Genomic DNA, 22,749 nt, shown 5'->3' on the forward strand with positions numbered 1-22,749 from the left:
AGGTGTCCAGCACTGGAGCTTGCTGGCTGTTGGGTGGAGCCAGGTCTTAGTGTTGAGATGGAGACCCCTGGGAGAACTCTCACCGATTAATATTCCCAGGTGCCGGGAGTTCTCTGGTAGTCCAACATCCTAGACTCGGCTCTCCAACCTCTTAGGCTCAGGCGCACCCCCTGGCTGGAGTAAAACTCTGCAAGCCTCAAGGCACAGAGGAAAAGGGAAAAAAAGAAAGAAAAGAAAATGAACAGAGAAATAAAACCCCAATACAAATGGTAAAAGAAAAACCAAACAGACGAAAACACACAAAGAAACACACACACACACACACACAAGAAAGAAAAAGAGAGAAAACAAAAAAAGAAGAGAACAAGCAAACAAATAAATGAACCCCAAAACAAAAACAAACACTAAAACTAAACTAACAAAAACCAAAAACAAATCAAAAGCAGAAGCAAGCTAAAAAAAGGCAAAGAAAGCATAAAACACACAAAACAAGAAAAAGATAAAAACGAAAGAAGAAGGCAAAAGGAAGAAACACAAAACAGCAAAAAAGTAAAGTAAAAATAGAAAAATAGAAAATATAGTTAAAAAGAAGAAAAATAAAGCAAAACAAGGGAAAAAAACAAAGGCAAGGGAAAAAACAATATAATGAGAAAGTAAAGTAGAAATAGAAAAAAGTGTTTAATATTAAAAATAAAAGGATAAAAAAGTAAGGAAAAAGTAAATAAAAATTAAAAGAACAATTGAAAAAAAGAACAACAGAATAAAACGAAGAAAATAATAATAATATTTTCCTGGACCTTCAGGTGTCAGTGTCCTGCCCCCACAGTGAGCCACAGCCAATCCCTGCCTGCCCAGGATGTCCCCAGTACTTCTAGGTCAGTCCCTGGACCTGCTGTGGGCACTGTGGGGCCAGTTCAGACTCTGATCTGGCATGACTCCCGTGTGTACTTGCCCCCAAAGTCCACACTTACCCCTAGAGTCTGCAGCCTCAATTGTGGGAACACTCCTTGTCTGTTCATATATTCCACAGATGCAGGGTTTACCAAGGCGACTGTGGGGATTTAATCCGCTGCTTCTCTGGCTGCAAGGGCATATTTCCCTCTCTCTTCTTTGGTCACACTGCCCCTGGAGTTCAGCTTTGGTTTTGGCCCCACATCTGTGTGTGGGCCACCTGCAGGCGCCTGTTCCCCACCCAGGCAAGAGGAAGCGAGGCATCGGCTGATTAGGGCTCACTTGCTCACTCAGGCCTGGGGAAGGGAGGGATACAGCAGTCACCATTGGGATGTGCGGGAAGTGCCTGTGGCAGCAGAGGCCAGCAGGAAGTTTGCAACAGCCTGAGGCTCTTGCAAACCTGAGCCTGAGCGCAACACCATGCGCTCTCTTGGGGAGGTTGGCCTCAGATCATGGGATCCTCAGCAGTAGTGGGCTGCACAGGCTCTCAGGAAGGTGTGGGCAGTGACCTGCACTTGCTCACAGAACCCTTGGTGGCAGCAGCAGCAGTAGCCATTGTGCCTGCTTCTGGGGTCCGAAATAACAGCTACAGCTCACTCCCGCCCCTGGAGCTTGTGTAGGCAGTTTCCTGCCATCTGAGCACATGGAGCAAGAAGCTTCTATTTCAGGCCTGCCCCTCTCCTTGCGCACCCCACAACAATGGTCCCTTGCGTCTCTGGCAGACCCAGGCTTCTTCCCAGACTCCCTCAGCTGTGGCACACTAGCCCCTTCGGGCTGTCTTCACACAGCCAATGCCAGTCCTCTCCCTGGGGTCTGACCTCTGAAGCCCAAGCCTCTGTGTCCAGCCCCTACACCACCCCAGTGGGCAGACAAGTGTTTCAGGCTGGGGAGTTCTGGTTGGCACTGATCCTCTGTGCGAGATTCTCCGCTTTGCGCTCTTCACCCCTCCCTGTTGCTGTGCTCTCCTCTGTGGCTCCAAAGCTTCCCCCCCAGCCAGTCCCCGTCTCCGCCAGTGAAGGAGCTTCCTATCATGTGGAAACTTTTCCTCCTTCACAGCTCCCTCCCAGAGGCGCAGGTCCCGTCCCTATTTTTTTGTCTCTGTTTTTTTTTCTTTTGCCCTACCCAGGTACGTGGGAAGTTTCTTGCCTTTTGGGAAGTCTGAGGTCTTCTGCCAGCATTCAGTAGGTGTTCTGTAGGAGTTGTTTCACGTGTAGATGTATTTGTGGGGAGGAAGGTGATCTCTACGTCTTACTCGTTGCCATCTTGAAGGTTCCCCCCAAGATTATTGTTTTTAAAATGTGCTTTTTGATAATGATGGGCTTCATAGGATTTGGCCATGTGTTATTGCAGAACAGATTATACTAGATTAAAGGATTATGAGTTTCACAAATTTAATAGGATTGGGTTCTTAATAACATGGCTATAGTACCCAAATTATAATAATCAGGCTTATCTCTAAGTCCATCATTGCTTATTTTGAAACAAGTTTTCTGCTGTTAATAGCTGTAACCCTTATGTTCATGTAGATAGAGCTATGTATTATCTCTTATTTCTCAATAATTCCTGCAGGAAATATTTATATTTCATCATGCCAATTGAATTATTGATATCACTAAACAACTATTAACAAGATTAGTTGCAAATATCCAAGAAATGAGAAGTAAAAGCAATAATAAATTTTTATTTTAGCTACTCTGAACATTATTTAAGTGAGAACAGATAAAATAAGTTGTAGTAAAAACTGAGTTCTCACAATAAAGGGTTTGGAAAGTAAATCTTAGGAGTACTTAAGAGATTTTCTTAGAAATAAATGCCCAGATGACAATGAAAATAGTGGAGTGAGGACCTTTGAAAATGTACACTTCCATTAAAGCTGGCAAATATTGTTACAACTTTTCCAGAATTTTAGAAACTAAATGAAGAATTGCCTGTTCAAGAAAAATGGTCTGATCTCTGCATGAAGGGCAAGCTTTGTGGTGTTTAACTTGCCCTATTCTCCTCTCCTACTCTCCAGCTCAACAATAATCTTGAAAAATAACGGCCCTGCCTTCTTGGTATCAAGGGAATAGAATGGACCTGGAGCTCTTTAAGACCTTCACTCCAAAGAATTTTCATTATTTGGTGTCTCTGGTGCTTCCCTAAAAGCCACCAATAGAAAGGATTGGTTTTTTTTTTTGACATGACTTGGAGTATGCCCATCACTAACAGCGTCTTCCTGGGGAGCATTTGTCTAAAACAATTACAGGCAAGAGTTTTAACTTCATAGCTGTCTTGGGTGATGAGTAACAGTTAAGGAAAAGAGTAGACTAACCATAAAGTTTAAAAGGAGAGGCCAAAAGAGATGTTCATAGGTGCCTTGAAATCAGCATATTCCTGGAAATCTAGAATGCCACATGCACACCTTGGGCTGTGCACATTCTCAGAAAAGACCTGAGATGGTCCTAATCTCCCACTGCTAGCTGACCTTGACACTCTGTACAGAAGTGGAGGCTAAAGCAGAGTTGTAAATTGCCTGAGTATTGTTGAAACCTGCCCCAGCACACACACACAGACTCTCAGCAAAGACTTGAAGATTTAGTCCAGGTGTTTAAGGAAATCTCTGTTCAATCACTGGCTGATCAGTAAGCAAACTGACTAGAGACTTCAGTAGCCACACATAACAAAGAATATAGACTTTACAGAATTAGTTCAGAGAAATCACTAAATTATCAATAACTACAGGTAGCAGCAACAGCAACCCTGGGAAGGTGGGAAGAATCTGATTTCCAGAGTTGCAACATTATATTAATTTAAATGTCCAGTTTTCAACAAAATGTTGCAAGACATGAAAAGAAACAAGAAAATAAGGCTCATGCATGATTTTGGACTTTAAATCAGCTATTTTAAATATGTTAAAAGAGCTAAAGAAAAATATGTCTAAGGAACTAAAGGAAAGTCTGAGAATGATATCTCACCAAATACAGTAAGTCCCCTACCTACGAACAAGTTCTGTTCTGAGAGCATGTTCGTAAGTCCAGTTTGGTCTAAGTCCAACAAAGTTATCCTAGGTACCCAACTAACACTATCGGCTATAAAGTACTGTACTGTAATAGGTTTATAATACTTTTCACACAAATAATACATAAAAAACAAACAAAAAATACAACATTTTTAATCTTACAGTACTTGAAAAGTTCAGTAGTACAGTACAACAGCTGGCATACAGGGGCTGGCATCAAGTGAACAGGCAAGAAGAGTTACTGACTGGAGGAGGGAGAGGACGTGGGAGATGGTAGAGCTGAAGGATCATCAGCAATAGGAGACAGAGGGCAAGCTGCAGTTTCACTCACGCCTGAAGTTGATGGCACAGTATCTGGTTCCTTGCTGGATTCAATTCTGTCTACCCTCTTGAAAAAGCGATCCAGTGATGTCTGGGTCATAGCTCTTTTTTTCTCATCGTAGGTGACACAGTAGCACTGGATTGGATTCTGAATGGCTGCTTTAACATTCGGGTCCTGTGCCTCAAAAACTAACAGTGCCTCCTCAAATAAAGAAAATACCCTTGCCATATCCTGCGTCATGAATCTCTACGGTTCTTCAGTTACTTCTTCTTCCTCTTGTCTCTCTTCATCCTTTCTCTGGGCCTCCAATTCCATCTTTTTGCCTCATTCCACTCTCTCAATTATTTTCACTATTGTTTCCATTGTTATCGCTTGACAGTTCTTAGCTGTACCAGCTACATCACTGCTGCTCTTACGCTTGCTTCTGGGCATCCTTTGCTTGAAATAAAGATACTGTACTATTTTACTCTATATAGTACTGTAAGTAAAGTACACAAAAGCACAACCACTTGTAGAGGATGCATGCACGTGACAGTGTACGCCAGATATGTGAACTAACTTACTTGATTGTACATGCAAACACATGTTCGCATCTTTGAAAGTTCACAACTTGAAGTTTCATATGTAGGGGGTTTACTGTAGAGAATATCAATAAAGAGGTAGAAATTATTAAGAAGGAACCAAATAGAAATTCTGGAGCTGAAAACTATAGTAATTAAGTAAAACATTCACTGGAAGGATTAACAGCAGATTTGAGCAGGCAGAAGAAAGAATCAGTAACTTGAAGATAGTTCAATAGAAATAATCCAATCTGAGGAACAGAAATCAAAAAGAGTGAAGAAACTTTAACAGAGTCTCAGAGACCTGTGGTATGGCATCAGGAATGCCAACATACTCACAATGGTAGTCCCAGAAAGTGATGAGAGAGAAAGGACCAAAAGAATAAGGCTGAAAATGTCCCAAATTTGATGAAAAACATTAATTTACACATCCAAAAAGCTTAATAAACTCCAATTAGGACAATGTCAAAGAGATCCACACATAGGCTTACCATAATCAAATTGTCAGAAGATAAACGGAAGCTTGAAAGCAATAAGAAAGAAGCAACTCATCATATATAAGGGATCTTCAGTCAGATTAACAGCTTTTTTCTTATTAGAAGCCAGAGACATTGAGATGACATATTCAAAGTGCTGCAAGAAAAAACTGTCAACCGAGAATTCTATATACAGAAGTATTTTCCTTCAAAAATGAAGGGCAAAGTAAGATAGTCTGAGGTAAATAAGTGAAAGAGTTTGTCATTAGCAGACCTGCCCTTAAAAAAAAAAAGAAATGGAAGTCCTTCTCATTGGAGTGAAAGCACACTAGACAGTAACTTGATCAAGATGAAGCGATAAAATAGATTTACATAGGTAAATCTGAAGGACAGTATGTGTGTATTTTTGTTTGTATCTGTTATGTTCTATCTGATTTAAATTACAGCTGCATAAAGCACTACTGATAAACATGTTGTTGGGCACACAATGTATAAAATATATTTTGTGACAATAGCAGCATAAAAGTGGGGAGGGGAATGGAGCTACATAGGAGCAAAACTTTTGTGTACTATTGGTCATTCTAATTAAGATGTTAATAGTAATCCCCAGGGCAATCACTAAGAAAACATCCCCAAAATATTTGGTAAAAGAAATAAGGGGATTAAACTGATACACTAAAATATCTGTTGGACATAAAATGAAGCAACTGTGGAAGAATTGAGGAACAAAAATTCATATGACTTATAGAAAATAAATAGCAAATGGCAGATGTAAATCCTACTTTGTCAGTAATTGTATTAAATGTAAATGGATTAAACTCTCCAATTAGAAGGCAGGGATTGGCAGAATACTTTAAATACACATAAACTATATATTATCTACAGAAGAGTCACATTTGACTCAAGGACACAAATATGGTAAAAGTAAAAGCTGGAAAAAGATATTCCATGAAAACAATAACCAAAAGCGAGCTAGAGTGGCTAAACTAATACCAGAGAAAATAGATTTTAAGACAAAAATTGTTACTAGAGACAAGTACAGTTTATAATTGTAATGATAAAAGGATCAACTCTTCAAGAAGATATGACAATTACAAACATATATACACTTAACAATAGAGAACCAAAATACATAAGCAAAAACCAAAAGAATTGAAGGGATAGACAATTCAACAATAATAGTTTAAAATTTAAATACTCCATTTTGAATAAAGAATGGAATAGCAAGATGGAACATAAGCAAGAAATTAGAAGACTTAAAGCTACAAACCAACTAAATCTCTATAGAACATTCAACAACAGCAGGGGACACATTCTTCTCAAGTGCACATGAAATATTTTTCAAGGTGGACCACATATTAAGCTTAAGTCCCAATAAATTTAAATGGATTGATAATACAAAGTATGTTTTCTGATGAGAGTGGAATGTTATGAGATAAATTACGGAAGGAAATTTGGGAAATTCACAAATATGTTGAAATTAATCAACACACTCCCAAAAGGGATGGCTCAAACAAAATCACAAGGGAAATTAGGATATACTATGAGATAGTGAAAATGAAAACATACAAAAACTTATTGGGTGCAATGAAGGCATTGCTCAGTGGGAAATTTATTAATATTTTAATGCCTATGTTGAAAAATAGAGAAAACTTTCAATACAGAAACTTAGACTTCTATCTTAAGAAACTAGGAAAAGAAGAGCAAACTAAACCCAAAGCAGATATAAGAAAGGAAATAAAATGACTAGAACAGAAATAAAAGAGCTAGAGAATCGAAAAACAAGAGAAAGTCAATAAAACCAAAAGTTGGTTCTTTAAGCAGATCAACAAAATTGGCAAACTTTGGCTAGACTGGCCAGGAAAAAAGGAAGATTCAAATTACTAAAATCAGGAATGAATTAGAAGGATCATTGTTGACCTTACAGATAGAAAGAGGACTATAAAGGAATACTATGAGCAGTGGTATGTCAATGAATTTGATAAGTTATATGAAGTGAACAAATTTCTAGAAGGATACAAGTTACCAAAACTATCTCAAGCAGAAATGAACGCTGTAAATAGATGTATAACATGTTAAGAGACTGAGTTAGAAATTAAAAACTTCTTACAATGAAAAGCCAAGTCTACACTGGTGAATTCTGTCAGTTTAAAGAAGTAACTTTTCAATTAAAAAAAAATTAGAAAAGAGAGAACACTTCCTAACTCATTCTTTGAAGTCAGTATTACCTTGATACCCAAACCAAAGACTTCGTAAGAAAAAAAAGCTATAGTTAAGTATTGCTTACAAATATAGATGTAAGTATTCTCAACAAAGTTCTAGCAAATCAAATCCAGCAGTATATAAAAAGGATTATACACCCTGATTAAGTGACATTTATCTCAGGGATGAAAGGTTGGTTCAACGTACAAAAATCAATCTAATGCAACCTATTTATAGAATAAACCTGGATGTAACCCCACGTAATTGTCTCAATAAACAAAGTATTTGATAAAATCCAACACCCTTTAGTAATAAAAACACTCAACAAACTGGGAAAAGAAGTGAACTTCCTCAGTCTAATAAGAGTGTATCTGTGGGCTTCCCTGGTAGCGCAGTGGTTGAGAGTCCGCCTGCCGATGCAGGGGACATGGGTTCGTGCCCCGGTCCGGGAAGATCCCGCATGCCGCAGAGCGGCTGAGCCCGTGAGCCGTGGCCGCTGAGCCTGCGCGTCCGGAGCCTGCGCTCCGCAATGGGAGAGGCCATAACAGTGAGAGGCCTGCGTACCACAAAAACAAACAAACAAAAAAAGTGTATCTGTAAAAAATGCACAGTTGGGACTTCCCTGGCGGCCCAGTGGTTAAGACTCTGCGCTTCCAATGCCGGGGGCACAGGTTCCATCCCTGGTTGGGGAATTAAGATCCCACGTGCCATGTGGTGTAGCCAAAAAAAAAATGAACATCTAACTTTTTTTTTTAACATCTTTATTGGTGTATAATTGCTTTACAATAGTGTGTTAGTTTCTGCTTTATAACAAAGTGAATCAGCTATACATATATGTATATCCCCATATCTCCTCCTTCTTGCGTCTCCCTCCCACCCTCCCTATCCCACCTGTCTTGGTCACAAAGTACAGAGCTGATCTCCCTGCGCTATGTGGCTGCTTCCCACTAGCTATCTATTTTACATTTGGTAGTGTATATAAGTCCATGCCACTCTCTCACTTCGTCGCAGCTTACCCTTTCCCCTCCTCGTGTCCCCAGATCCATGCTCTATGTCTGCGTCTTTATTCCTGTCCTGCCCCAAGGTTCTTCAGAACCTTTTTTTTTTTTAGATTCCATATATATGTGTTAGCATACAGTATTTATTTTTCTCTTTCTGACTTACTTCACTCTGTATGACAATCTCTAGGTCCATCCATCTCACTGCAAATAACTCAATTTCGTTTCTTTCTATGGCTGAGTAATATTCCACATCTTCTTTAAACATTCATCTGTCAATAGACACTTAGGTTGCTTCCATGTCCTGCCTACTGTAAATAGAACAGCTAACACACTGAATGGTGAAATGCTGTATGCTTTCCCCAAGGATGTCCACTCTCACCTCTTCTGTTCAACACTACTGGAAATTCAAGCCAGGGCAGTTAGGTAAGAAAGAGAAATAAAAAGCATCCATATTGAAAAGGAAAAAAGAAAACTATCTCTATTTGCAGTTGACATGATCTTAGATAGATAGATACCCCTAAACAATCCACAAAACAACAACAGCAAAATACAACTATTAGAGTTTACAAGTGAGGTCAGCTGATTGCAAGATAGAAAATCAATATATAAAAAACGATTGTATTTTATAAACTATCAATAAACAGCCTGAAAATGAAATTAAGAGAGAATTCCACTTACAGTAGCATCAAAATGAGTAAAATACTTAGGAGTAAAATTAATCAAAGAAGTGCAAGACTTGTACTGAAAAGTAAAAAACATTTAATGAAATTAAAGACTTATATAAATAGAAAGACATCCCGTGTTCATGAATTGAATGACCTAAATGTTGTCATGGTGGAAGTACCCCCCAACTGGTCTATAGATTAACTGTAAAACCTCCAAAATTCCAATTTCTTTTCTGCAGAAATTGATATTAGTCCTAAAATTCATATGAAAATGCAGGGGACCCAGAGCAGCCAAAAGAACCTTGGGGAAAAAAAAAGTTGGAAGACTCAAATTTCCCAATTTCAAAACTTACTACAAAACTTGAGTAATCAAGGCAATTTGGTACTGGTATAAGAATAGACATACAGGTTAATGAAATGGAATTGAGCGTCCAGAAGTAAACAAGGTTTTGAGCAAGGGTACCAAGACCATTCAATCAGAACAAAATAGTGTTTTCAACCAAGGACGCTGGGCACAACTGGTTATCCACATGCAAATGAATCAGCCCGGCCTCCCACCTCACACTGTATACAAAAATTAACTCAAGTAGAGCAGAGACCTAAACGTAAGAGCTAAATCTATAAAACTCTTAGAAAAAAACATAGATGTGTGTCTCTGTAGCCTGGTTTTCTTAGATATGACATCAAAAGCTCAAGCAACCAAAGAAAAAGTAGATAAATTTGACTTCATCAAAATTAACAACTTTTGTGTGTCAAAGTACATTGTCAAGAAAGTGGAAAGAAAACCCACAGAATGGGAGAAAATAATTGCAAATCCTGTATCTGACGAGTGTCCAATATCAAAAATACACATTAAAAAAACACTTATGACTCAACAATAAAAAAAATTTAAACACAGACAAAGGATTTGAATAGACATTTTTCCAAGGAAAATACACAAATGGCCAATGAGCATATGGAAAGATGCTCAACATCATTAGTCATTAGGGAAATGCAAATCGCAACTCAATGAGATACCCATTAGGATGGCTATAATAAAAAGAAGGCAAAATAATTATTGGTGGGGATGTGGAGAAGTTGGAACTCTTAGATTGCTGGTGGGATTGTGAAAATGATGCAGCCACTTTTTTTTGTTTTGTTTTTGTTTTTGAACATCTTTATTGGAGTATAATTGCTTTATAATGGTGTGTTGATGCAGCCACTTTGGAAAACAAGTTATCTGTTCCCCAAAATGTTGTATGTATAGTTACCATTTGAGCCGGCAATTCCACCCCTAGGAATGTACCCAAAAGAATTGAAAACATGTTCACACAAAAATTGTTAAATTATTCATATTAGTAATAACAGCCCAAATGTCCATCAACTGGTGAGTGACTAAGCGAAATGTGGTGTATCCATACAATGGAATATTATTTGGCAGTAAAAAGGAATGAAGTATTTATACATGCTACAGTTGACAAACCTTGAAAACATTGTGCCAAGTGAAAAGAAGCCAGACATATATGATTTCATTTATATGAAATGTCCAGAATAGGCAAATCCATAGAGACAGAAAGTAGGTAAGTGGTCTCCAGGGGCTGGGGGTAAGGGGAAGTGGAGTGACTCCTAATGGGTATGGGATTTCCTTTTGGGTGATGAGAATGTTCTGGAATTAGGTAGTGGTGATAGTTGTACAACCTTGTAAATATACTAAAAACCGCTGAATAATACACTTTAATATGGTGAATTCTTTGGTATATAACTTGTATTTCAATAAATAAATAAATGCTATCATTATGAATACTATTTACGCCCAGGTGATCATGGCATTGTTATGTGCTGTGTAGATTAACTTGAACAACATCATATAGATACAGATAACATTTAATAGCAAGAAGTATAATTTATAAAGTAAATATTTCCTCCTTCAGGGCTACTGTATGGCCATTAAAATTATATTGTCAAGTTTATTGTTGTCTAATATGTATACACTAAAATGCTTATCATTAAACTTAAATTATTTTATCTTCTTCTGGTGTAAATTATTTGAGAAACATCTCGGTTAAACATGTTTTTAAAGAGGAAGTACCATAATAGTGGACATTTAGGAAAGGGAAATTGTTCACATTGACTTTCTATCCATGACTAAGATAACTGCAACTATCTAAAATTTCCTTGGGAAGTTGAGCAGGTTTGTGAGATACAGTGTCACTATTTGAGCTTTTTTTTCCGAAAAGGATGAATCTATATATATATGGTTGGGTTTTTTTCAGGTCAAGCAAATGAAGTGGCCAAAGAAGCTGCTAACAGATGGACTGGTATGTATTACAGTGGCACTGATAAACTAGTAAAACTCTTGTACACTTACTATGATGTGAAATGCAGGAACTATTGTGCCTGGTTAAGTTCAAGAAAAGACGTTTCTGAAAGTGTATGTATTAACCAAGTTTTTATATCTTAAATCATTTCATTTACTTGAGGAATTTTTAAAATCTTATTATGAGTCATTTTGTAAAGTGTAAGGCATTTTTGTAAAACCAATGATTATTTTAAGTTTTGTGTAACTTTTCCCAGATAAATCACTTGGGCTAATCACTTAACCTTCTTATATATTAATGCAAGATACAACTTTTAAGAGTTTCATGCAACCCTAAAGATTTGTCTTCTTGCTCATAATAATAATTGCAAACATTTGTCAAGGGCTGATTATGAGCCAGGCATTATAAAGCATGTCTGTGCTGCATTCTCATTTTATCTCCACAACAATCTTATGAGGTAGATAGGATTATTATCCCTAATTTTAGAGATGAAACTGAGGCCACTAGGAACCCACAGTCACACAGGTGCTAGGCAGTGGAACAGGAATTAGATTTCAGAGTCCAAGCTCTCACCCACCACACGGGGTAGTCTTCTCTGTGTACCTGCTTTCATGTAAATGCCTCATTAATCCATTTGCCAATGGATGCACCCTCTGGTCTATACCAGGTATATACTAAGAAATGGGAACTAATGAGGCATTATCTATGTGTCTTAAAATTTAGAAGAACATTAATAAATAATGATTGTTATGAATTATATACAAGTATGATTATTATTGTTAAAACCTGTCTGGAAGTTACACTGATGTTTTTTCAGTATTTAATTATGAAATAATGGTAATTGAACCTTTCCATCCTGGTAAGAGTCTTTAATGCCTTTATATGTGTTACACTTATTCTGTTTCCGTGGGACAGCATGGATAAGATTGCATTGACACAGAGATGCAGAAAGCTTGAAGTAGCTGCCTTAAGTCAAAGGTGATTAGTCACTGGAAGAACAGGGATTAGAGCCAGATTTCCCTGATTCCATGTCCAGACCTCTGTATTTCACAGAAAACTTAAGAATCGTTTTTCCTTGTCTATTTTAGAATTAAGTACACTGATAAAATCAATATAACTGGCCTTTGGTCCCTATAAAATTGCAGTCTTATTTATTACAAAGTTATTTCCTAAATAGTGTAATGCTTTAGTGATAAGAACAGAGGAGGGTAAAAACAGCAAACTAACATTAAATAAAAGAGAATAATGAAATGTGTGTCCAATAAAGTATAAATAAATAATAAATACAGTGATATCATATAGGTTTGAGAAATATAAAATTTTGAGTAAGTAAAAAGGCAAGTGGATTTTTAGGTTAAAAATAAGACAAGAGTCACAAAATGATTTCCCCTAATTAACAAAGCAGCTCAGCAAACAGTAGGCACAGGCAGCCTGTGTATATAGTGGGAGGAACTTGGCTTTCAAAGGAATCCAGGTTGTTCTCCTTATTTGCTATGTGATTTATTGAACCTCTCTGACCCTGCTTCTTCATCTGTTCAATGTGGATAATATCTACCTCACATTTTGGAAGGATTAAATAAAACAGTTTGTAAGCCGTTTAGCACACCATTAGACACATTGATAAACAAATACTCCCCTTTTCCCTGTCTCTTAAAAAAATCCTTTCATGTTTTCCAGTTGATCATAAACTTCAAAAATTATAATTAAAAAAATGTGAACAACTTTTTTTTCCCTTGTGTTATTAGCTGAGAAAGAACCTGAAACTTTTAAACTCATACGGGAAGGATAATATTTTCAGAACAGTAGAAACAGCTGTTAAGAACCATATTTCCGGGGCCTTCCCTGGTGGCGCAGTGGTTGAGAGTCCACCTGCCAATGCAGGGCACACGGGTTCGTGCCCCGGTCCGGGGGGATCCCACATGCCGCGGAGCGGCTGGGCCCGTGAGCCACGGCCGCTGAGCCTGCGTGTCCGGAGCCTGTGCTCCGCAACGGGAGAGGCCACAACAGTGAGAAGCCCGCGTACCGCAAAAACAAACAAACAAAAAAACGTATTTCCATTTGAGTTTACAACTTGCTCCTTCCAACATAAAAGTGTTATGAAAAAATCATGGAGTTAAAACGAATTACACCCCAGAAAACCTTCCTGTTTTCAAAACAAAGAAAAAGAAAACATCAATAATACTTATAACTAAAGATCGTTATATAATTATTAGTTAAGATTTGGTTTCTTTATACTGAAAAGATCCCTAAAATGTATTTTAAATTGAGCATACTTACTGTTCAGTAGTTCAGTATTTCAATTTTATAGAATGAGAAGTCACCTCAGGGTATAAATATAACTAGAAATATAGTATCTAAATGTTTTGTGACATTAGGTAACTTTAAAAGTGATTTATCAAATTATATAAAACCTTGCCTAATAACTAAGATAGTGGAGTTTTTACGACTTTGTATGAGCGGCATCTAAATGAGTGAGGGGGGAAAGATGTTGTGAGGTTCTAACATAGACTCATGCATGTGATATTGCCCATCCTATTCCTGTATATATCTTGGGTTTGCCACCATATAAATTAATATGAATTCTACCAGTCTTAAGGTTGTTTCTTTAAAAATAAAAGTATTTTTTTATCCATTCATAAACATTTCCACATAATAGAAAAATTAATTGACAGGGATGAACTATCAAGATTGCGGGTGACTTTGTCTTGAAGGCAGACATTGAGTGGCCCAAGGACATGTTTAATCAGAGTCTTTTTGAATTGGTCCATTAAGCATTGTATACAGAGGCTTTTTACTTGTTTATTCTTTTGTTTGTTCTTAATCTTTGAAGGTTTATAATAAAATGGTTTCTTGCCCTCACATGAACCAGGAACTCCTTCCTGCAGAGGCTCTAGTCTTACTATGGTGCCTCGTTTTCTTCTCTCCTGTTCCCGGGTTGAAATACATTCCTCCAAGGCTCCTACAGCGTTGCATCTGTCCTCTTGTTTTCTGGAAATCTTTCTGTATTCTTGGAGCCTATCGTACAAGCTCTACACATAACACTTGATCTTTTCTCTCTAACATACATATCACTTTGGAATTGTTTGGTGATAAATTGATTTTTCTCTCTCTACTCTTGTGTCAGTTTGAAGGCATAGGCTCTTTATGTTCTGGAATACCTGTAATACACTTAATAGCTGTCTTACGTAGCAATGGGCCCTCTATAAGTATTTGGTTGTGACTGTCAAGATTGCACAGGTTGTGCAGACACTAATCAAATTAAACAGATTATTCTAGAGTGCCTCATGCTATTAGTATTCTCTCTTAGGTTCTTATGAAAAGTAGAGATTTGGTTTAGATCATTACATAAAGATTTATTTTAATATCTGTTGATATCCTATAACTCTTTATTTAAAGAAATGAGGACATTTTGTTAACATTATTCTATTTGATATAGTAGTATTCACCTCAGCAGTGAACTTCGTTCCAAACATTTAGTTATCAATATTTGATACTTGGAATTAAAATCCCTAAAACAATATTTTTAAGAGTGACTGAACTTCATATATTAATTTCCTAATGGTACCATAACAATATACTTCAGAGCAGGTGGCGTAAATAAAGAAATTGATTTTCTCACAGTTCTGGAGGGTGGAAGTCCAAACTCAAGGTGTAGGCAGGCTTGGTTTTTTCTGAGGCCTCTCTCTCCTTGGCTTCTTCTCCTTGTGTCCTGACAGAGTCTTTCCAATGCCTGGCCCTGGTGTCTCAGTGTATCCACATTTCCTTTTCTTGTAAGGACACCAGTTAGATTGGATTAGGGCCCACCCCAGTGGGCTCATTTTAACTTAATCACCTCTTTAAAGACCCAATTTCCAAGTACAATCATATTCTGAGGTAGTGGGGTTTAGGACTACAACATATGAATTAGGGGGAGGTGATAATTCGGCCAATAACACTCCAAAAGAACCTACTTTAACCCTTCATTTCATTATCACAACTAACACGGTGCTTAATGTTTTATAGAATACTCTGAACCAGAAAACTGTACACCATTACTTTTCTGTATTTATAATACATATTCATTATAAAGATGGTATATGTACATTAAAGAGAATGTGTAAAATTAAAAAAAGAAAACTCACCATCATTCCCATTCCCTCAGTGCAGCCATTGTGAGCACGTTGGTACTGCCTTGCATCCTTCATTGCCTATGCATTGACACCCTTCTACTTGATTAGACATTTAGATTGCTTTTTTTTTACATCTTTCTTGGAGTATAATTGCTTTACAATGGTGTGTTAGTTTCTGCTTTATAACAAAGTGAATCAGTTATACATATACATATGTTCCCATATCTCTTCTCTCTTGCGTCTCCCTCCCCTGCACCCTCCCTATCCCACCCCTCTAGGTGGTCACAAAGCACTGAGCTGATCTCCCTGTGCTATGCGGCTGCTTCCCACTAGCTATCTACCTTACATTTGGTAGTGTAAATATGTCCATGCCACTCTCTCACTTTGTCACAGCTTACCCTTACCCTTCCCCGTATCCTCAAGTCCATTCTCTAGTAGGTCTGTGTCTTTACTCCTGTCTTACCCTTAGGTTCTTCATGACATTTTTTTTTCTTAGATTCCATATATATGTGTTAGCATACGGTATTTGTCTTTCTCTTTCTGACTTACTTCACTCTGTATGACACTCTAGGTGCGTCCACCTCACTACAAATAATTTCGTTTCTTTTTATGGCTGAGTAATATTCCATTGTATATATGTGCCACATCTTCTTTATCCATTCATCTGTTGATGGGCACTTAGGTTGCTTCCATGTCCTGGCTATTGTAAATAGAGCTGCAATGAACATTTTGGTACATGACTCTTTTTGAATTATGGTTTTCTCAGGGTATATGCCCGGTAGTGGGATTGCTGGGTCGTATGGTCTTTCTATTTATAGTTTTTTAAGGAACCTCCATACTGTTCTCCATAGTGGCTGTACCAATTCACATTCCCACCAGCAGTGCAAGAGTGTTCCCTTTTCTCCACACCCTCTCCAGCATTTATAGTTTCTAGATTTTTTGATTGCTTTTATTTTTTTCTTTTGGTACACTGGGATGAAGATTTGCTCATAAATCTTTGTACACAATTTATTTCCTTGGGATAAATCCCTTTATATAGATGTAACACTTTTTTCAGTGGTAAACTGCATTTAAATTCCCTAGAAGACATTCAGGATATATCTGTTCCTCTTTTAGTCTTAAGAGAATCCCTTCCTTCCTCCTCACCCCTTCTCCCTGGCCTGATTGTCTGGAAGCCATTCTCTCTGTGGGGGAGGGAAAGGGGTTCCATTTGGGAACAGGAGCAACTCTAATTCCTGAGGTAACAGAATCCTGCCTTTGCTGTGGAAATGTGGAAGAGGCACCATTAACCTCTCCCTGGCTTTGAATTATTCTTTAAGTCGGGTATTCTTTAGTGGCAACTAATTTACTGAATTTCTTTTTTTGCGGTACACGGGCCTCTCACTGCTGTGGCCTCTCCCGTTGCTAAGCACAGGCTCCGGACGCGCAGGCTCAGTGACCATGGCTCACGGGCCTAGCTGCTCTGCGGCGTGTGGGATCTTCCCGGACCGGGGCACGGACCTGTGTCCCCTGCATCGGCAGGCAGACTCTCAACCACTGCGCCACCAGGGAAGCCCCCTACTGAATTTTTTAATATGAAATCTGTTTATTCAAAATAATCATTAAATCTTTTCTTTCTTCTGAAGTTAATTGCTGCTACTCTTGAAAATACAGAAAACTCCTTATTTTGATACTTCTAAAAGTAATAGAAGTAAAAAAAAAGCTGAATGTAATTATATTTGAAATGTTTTGTGATTATGTTTTCAATTCTCAAAAATATTTCTCAATTTTCTTTATAGATAACATTTTTGCAATAAAATCTTGGGCCAAAAGAAAATTTGGGCTTGAAGAAAATAAAATTGATAAAAATTTTGGAATTCCAGAAGACTTTGACTACATAGATTAAAATATTTGGTGTCAGTGAAGGAGCTATGTGCTTGTGAATATGTAAATTTTTATATTATCCAGCTAAATGTACTGAATTTTCATTTACCTATAACTGTGTTTGTTTTATTAATTTTAAATAAAGTATAAAGTGTAGATGTTTTGCACTCTTTTTGATCAGTCAAAAGCAGAATAATAGCCATGTTCTCTCAGTGCTCATTAGAGTAGGAGAATGCAAGTAAAGTCATCCACCTGTTAGTTTTACCAATAATTTTTTATAGATTAAAGCCCATAACATGATAACATTTTTTAGTTTCTCTCAAATATTAAATATTAAGAACTAAGGGTAATTTTGAAGGCTGTATTATACCTATACACCCATACATACATGCTTGGAAATAACCTTAAAAACTCTAATGGCTGCTTTACTATTTCTCAGTATTTAGTGGAAAAATGTGAGTGAGTGATTTTCGGTGTATAGCATCATATTTGCAAATTTCCCACAGGAAAAAATACAGAAAGTTGGTGTTCCTCAAACTTGGAGTTAGGTAGTAATTCCTCAGACATGAAAACTACTTTCTTTTGAATGTTTGATGCCTTTCTACTGTAAAGAACGAGCACGTGGCCCTTTGTCCTGTTTTATGCACTTTCTATAAGATGATATAGTGGTGTTAGTATAGCACACATAACCAGCAAGAGTTCAGGGATCTTTTTTTCAACTACCTAAAAAAGAGGAGGTTAAAAATAATGTATGCCCTGTGTATATATCTTTTTCCAGTTCAGCTTAGGCATTTAGCGTATTTGCAGGCACTCCAAGACAAACTTAAAAGAAAAATCAAAACTAATGTGTGGGGGCTTCCCTGGTGGCACAGTGGTTAAGAATCCGCCTGCCAATGCAGGGGACACGGGTTCGATCCCTGGTCTGGGAAGATCCCACATGCCGCAGAGCAACTAAGCCCACGTGCCACAACTACTGAGCCTGCGAGCCACAGCTACTGAGCCTGCGTGCTGCAACTACTGAAGCCTGCGTTCCTCGAGCCTGTGCTTCGCAACAAGAGAAGCCACCACAATGAGAAGCCTGCACCACAAGGAAGAGTAGCCCCTGCTTGCCACAACTAGAGAAAGCCTGCGACAGCAACAAAGACCCAACACAGCCAAAACTAAATAAATAAAATTAATTTTTAAAAATGCCTTAAAAAAAAAACTAATGTGTGTAATGCCCGTTACACATATGCCTTAATTTTTTTTCACACTGTCCAATTTTGATATTCTTTTGAGTAACTTGAATGAGGTACTCCGTATGTCTGAAATGACCCAGATGGTATTCATGCCGTTTGTTAGTGAATCTGGTCTTTGTATTGCATGGACTTGCCCTAGACCTACTTAATCACTTCCTGGATGTGGGCAGGAGCTTATTGGTCCAACTTTGTTTGTTCTCAAGGCCAGTCTTTGTTGCCTTCGGGCAATAGCTCTTCTCACAGGAGAAAGTATTTGAGGTGAGAGACAAAGGACAAAAAATAAAAATAACCCATCGTAAGCCTTTCCCTAATACACTAATGGGAATTCCACGATTTCTCAGACCCAGTTTGCTATTTATTAGAAAAGGTGCTTCTGGGAATTCCCTGGCAGTCCAGCGGTTAGGACTTCGCGCTCTCACTGCCAGGGGCCCAGGTTTATCCCTAGTCGGGGAACTAGGATCCCACAAGCTAGGGCTTCCATGGTGGTGCAGTGGTTAAGAATCCACCTGCCAATGCAGGGGACACGGATTTGAGCCCTGGTCGGGGAAGATCCCACATGCCACTGGGCAACTAAGCCTGCGCGCCACAACTGCTGAGCCTGTGCTCTAGAGCCCACGAGCCATAGCTATTGAGCCTGCATGCCAGAACTACTGAAGCCTGTGCGCCTAGAGCCTGTGCTCCGCAACAAGAGAAGCCACCACAGTGAGAAGCCCACACACCGCAACGAAGAGTAGCCCCTGCTCGCCTCAACTAGAGAAAGCCCGCATGCAGCAACGAAAACCCAACGCAGCCAAAAAAAAAATGAATAAATAAAATTAATTAATTTAAAAAAAAAGATCCCACAAGCTACTCAGTGTGGCCAAAAATAATTTTAAAAATTAAAAGATGCTTCCTTGTTCAGAGAGAAGGTATGTTGTATGTTCAAAAAGAAATCCATTTCTAATGATCCCTTAAAAGATTCTATTTCATAAATATTTAGACAACTTCAAAAAATTTTTTTGAATATTTTATGGGTCTAGCACAAGAATGATTGAGATGGAGTCTGTTCATGAGCTATTTAGAGGTTGTGGTATCCTCCTAAGCCAGAAATGTGCTGGTGGATGTTTAACTAAACTGACTCTTTGGAAAGTGGAGTGGGGCCTGGTTTATAGTATTTGCCTATCTGTGTGGTATAAATACTCCCAGCATAGTCAATTTCAGATTACCAACATGATGACAGTGCAGGGTTGGAGCAAGATGCTCAGTAGCACACTGTTGTGTAGTATTTCTACCGTGCATATACAATAGATGTAAATCTCAAGAGCACAGATAATGGTAAAATGTAAAATAATTAGGGAGTGATGAGTTTTTAGTTTTAGTACCATTGTTTTTTTTTTGTTTTTTGTTTTTGCGGTACGCGGGCCCCTCACCGCTGCGGCCTCTCCTGTTGCGGAGCACAGGCTCCGGACGCGCAGTCTCAGCGGCCATGGCCCACGGGCCCAGCTGCTCCGCGTCACATGGGATCCTCCCGGACCGGGGCACGAACCCGCGCCCCCTGCATCGGCAGGCGGACTCCCAACCACCGCGCCACCAGGGAAGCCCAGTACCATTGTTTTTCATGTAATATAGTTCATCATAGTTTATGTAATTTAATCTTAGTGATGTTAACAGCTGGCTCACTACTAAGTTGGCTTTTGCCTATTCCAGCACATCAGCTGTTCTTCATCTTGAAGAGCTGCTTTTGAGCTTGCTCTGCCCTGTAATTAGAGATACTGATTAAGAAGCCCAGGGGCATTGGTCCAGCCAAACTCTAGGTAATCCTTCGCCCTGGGTTGGTTTTGTAATTGATCTGAAGACTGAGGGCAACCTAGGTAGACCTAGAGTCAAATGACTAGTGATCCAGGATCAAATTTGATTCAGTAAATGTTATAATTGATACTCCCAGTATCGTTTCAATGAACTGTGAAGTGTAAAAGGTATTTGAGAGCTGATTTCCATCTTATCAATCTTCTTCACATGTAGTTATTTTTAAAATCTCACTACCTGTCTTATTTTTAAAGGATTCTAGAAAAGATTTTACAGTTTCCTAGTAAGTTTCACAATGGTTCAGGGCCAGGTCAGATCACTGAAATGTCACTTCTGAGGTTGGGCCAGGACCAAAGCAATCCATAAGGATGAATTGGATATGACTTTTCCTCTGATATTTGCCGCATCATTAGTCTAATAGGATTATAAAGTTCTCCGTCTGTCTCAGAAATAGGTGCTATTATCCTAAACTTTATCAAACATGATTCTAAGGGATTAGAAAAGGAGATGTGTACAGCTGACAGCCAAGAAGCAAGAACCACCCTAATAATTCCTGAGCAGAAAGATCTAAATTGTAAACCCGATAATACTGGGGCTTTTTTTTTTTTTTTTTTTTGCGAACATGATTGGAGTAAAATAGAAAGCATTTTCCAGCTAATATGGCATCATTTGTAAGAGCAGTTACATTGTGACAGATGGGGGGAAGGTGTCTTAAAATTATACATAAACTCCCTTTCAGGATGTGCTTCCTGAATATCAGGAGGGAAATGTACTGCATTATAAGATGTCCACTGCAGTGAATTTATATTATGTTTATCCCAGCTTGACTTTTTAAAAATTATTTGTAAGAGAGTTCAGGTAATATGGCTATCTTTGAAAGTATTCATTGAATCTCAAGGCTAATGATTTCTATTAACCAAGAATGGCAAACTGCCACCCTGAGCGCCAAATCCAAGGCCTGTTTTTTTACAGCCTTTGAGCTAAGAATGCCTTTTATACACATTTTTAATGATGTAAAAATAGGAGTATGCAACAGAGTCTGTATGTAGCCTACAAAGCCTGAAATATTTACCATCTGACGCTTTACAGAAAAAGTTTGCCAACTTCCAACAGATCAAAAACTGACTGCCTGTGGTCTAGATATGACCTGCAAGGTATATTTTATTTTGCCTAACCTGTATTTTATTTTTAATTTAAATTAGTTGTCAACATATTCACGTGTAAAAGGTCACATGCAAATTGAGATTTCCAGCTTCTTTTGGAAACTGGCTGATTTAGCAACCCACATGGCAGCAAATCTGCTAGAGGTGAATAGGACTGGCTCAGTGGTGGCGAGTTCATTTCTGAGAGGAATGCCAAATACAGCTTTCTTCCTTGAGTCACAGTTTTGCTCCAAGTTGACAACTGACTTTTCAAATTCCAGAAAAAAAATCCAGGTGCTATTTTTTTAATTGAGATTGTATTAAAATTTTAAATTAATATAGACCTGATATCTTGATGATGAAACATTCTATTCAAGAGCAAGGGATGTCTTTCCATTTGCTCAAACATACTTTTATGTTTTTCCAGCAAACTCTAAGTTTTCCAGAAAACTATAAAGTTTTCTTCATATAAAATTTTTGTATTTCTTGTTTCTTAAGTATTTTATCTTTTTTTGTTGCCATTTTAAATGGAGTTTTCTCTTCCATCTTATCTTCTAACTGGTCATTATTTATGTATCTGAAGGCCATTGGGTTTTGCATATTAACTTTATATCCTGCTATCTTGCTAAGTTCTTTTTTGTTTGAGTTTGTTTTATAATTAATTCTTTGAGGTTTTCCAAGATCATATCATCTTCAATAAACATAGTTTTTTTTTAATCTTTGAAAATTAACACTTTACTTTCTATTCCAAAATAAAAATATCAATAAATATCAATAAATAAATAGCTGTAAATGTAACATAACTAAAAACTGAAGGGAAAATAAGGGGATTACTGAACTTCAGATCTTCTCTAACCAATAGATAATTCTTGAAAGAGACTTCTAAGATAAGAAACAAAATTAAAGGGGCTTCCCTGGTGGCGCAGTGGTTGAGAGTCCGCCTGCCGATGCAGGGGACACGGGTTCGTGCCCCGGTCCGGAAAGATCCCACATGCCTTGGAGCGGCTGGGCCCGTGAGCCATGGCCGCTGAGCCTGCGCGTCTGGAGCCTGTGCTCTGCAACGGGAGAGGCCACAACAGTGAGAGGCCCGCGTACAGCAAAAAAAAAAAAAAAAAAATTAGAAACCATTAAGAGGCTGAA

At 38.2% G+C, this 22,749-nt stretch overlaps 1 protein-coding gene across 3 annotated transcripts in view; it reads left to right on the forward strand.

The window, feature by feature from the left end:
• The window catches only part of MND1 (meiotic nuclear divisions 1), an 84,495-nt gene extending 66,797 nt beyond the window's left edge, over positions 1–17,698 (forward strand). Inside the window, exons 7-8 of one of the 3 annotated variants that reach the window (XM_029235733.1) lie at positions 11,428–11,472; positions 17,360–17,698. In XM_029235733.1, the coding sequence (XP_029091566.1) occupies positions 11,428–11,472; positions 17,360–17,466 (152 nt within the window). In that variant the 3' untranslated portion in view covers positions 17,467–17,698. The remainder of the gene's footprint in view (positions 1–11,427; positions 11,473–17,359) is intronic. The other 2 variants (XM_029235735.1, XM_029235734.1) reach the window with 2 other exon arrangements.
• Positions 17,699–22,749: the final 5,051 nt, after the last annotated feature.

Source organism: Monodon monoceros, unplaced genomic scaffold (genome assembly GCF_005190385.1).
Source record: "Monodon monoceros isolate NGI ecotype Baffin Bay Population unplaced genomic scaffold, NGI_Narwhal_1 Super_Scaffold_20, whole genome shotgun sequence".
NCBI lineage: Eukaryota > Metazoa > Chordata > Mammalia > Artiodactyla > Monodontidae > Monodon > Monodon monoceros.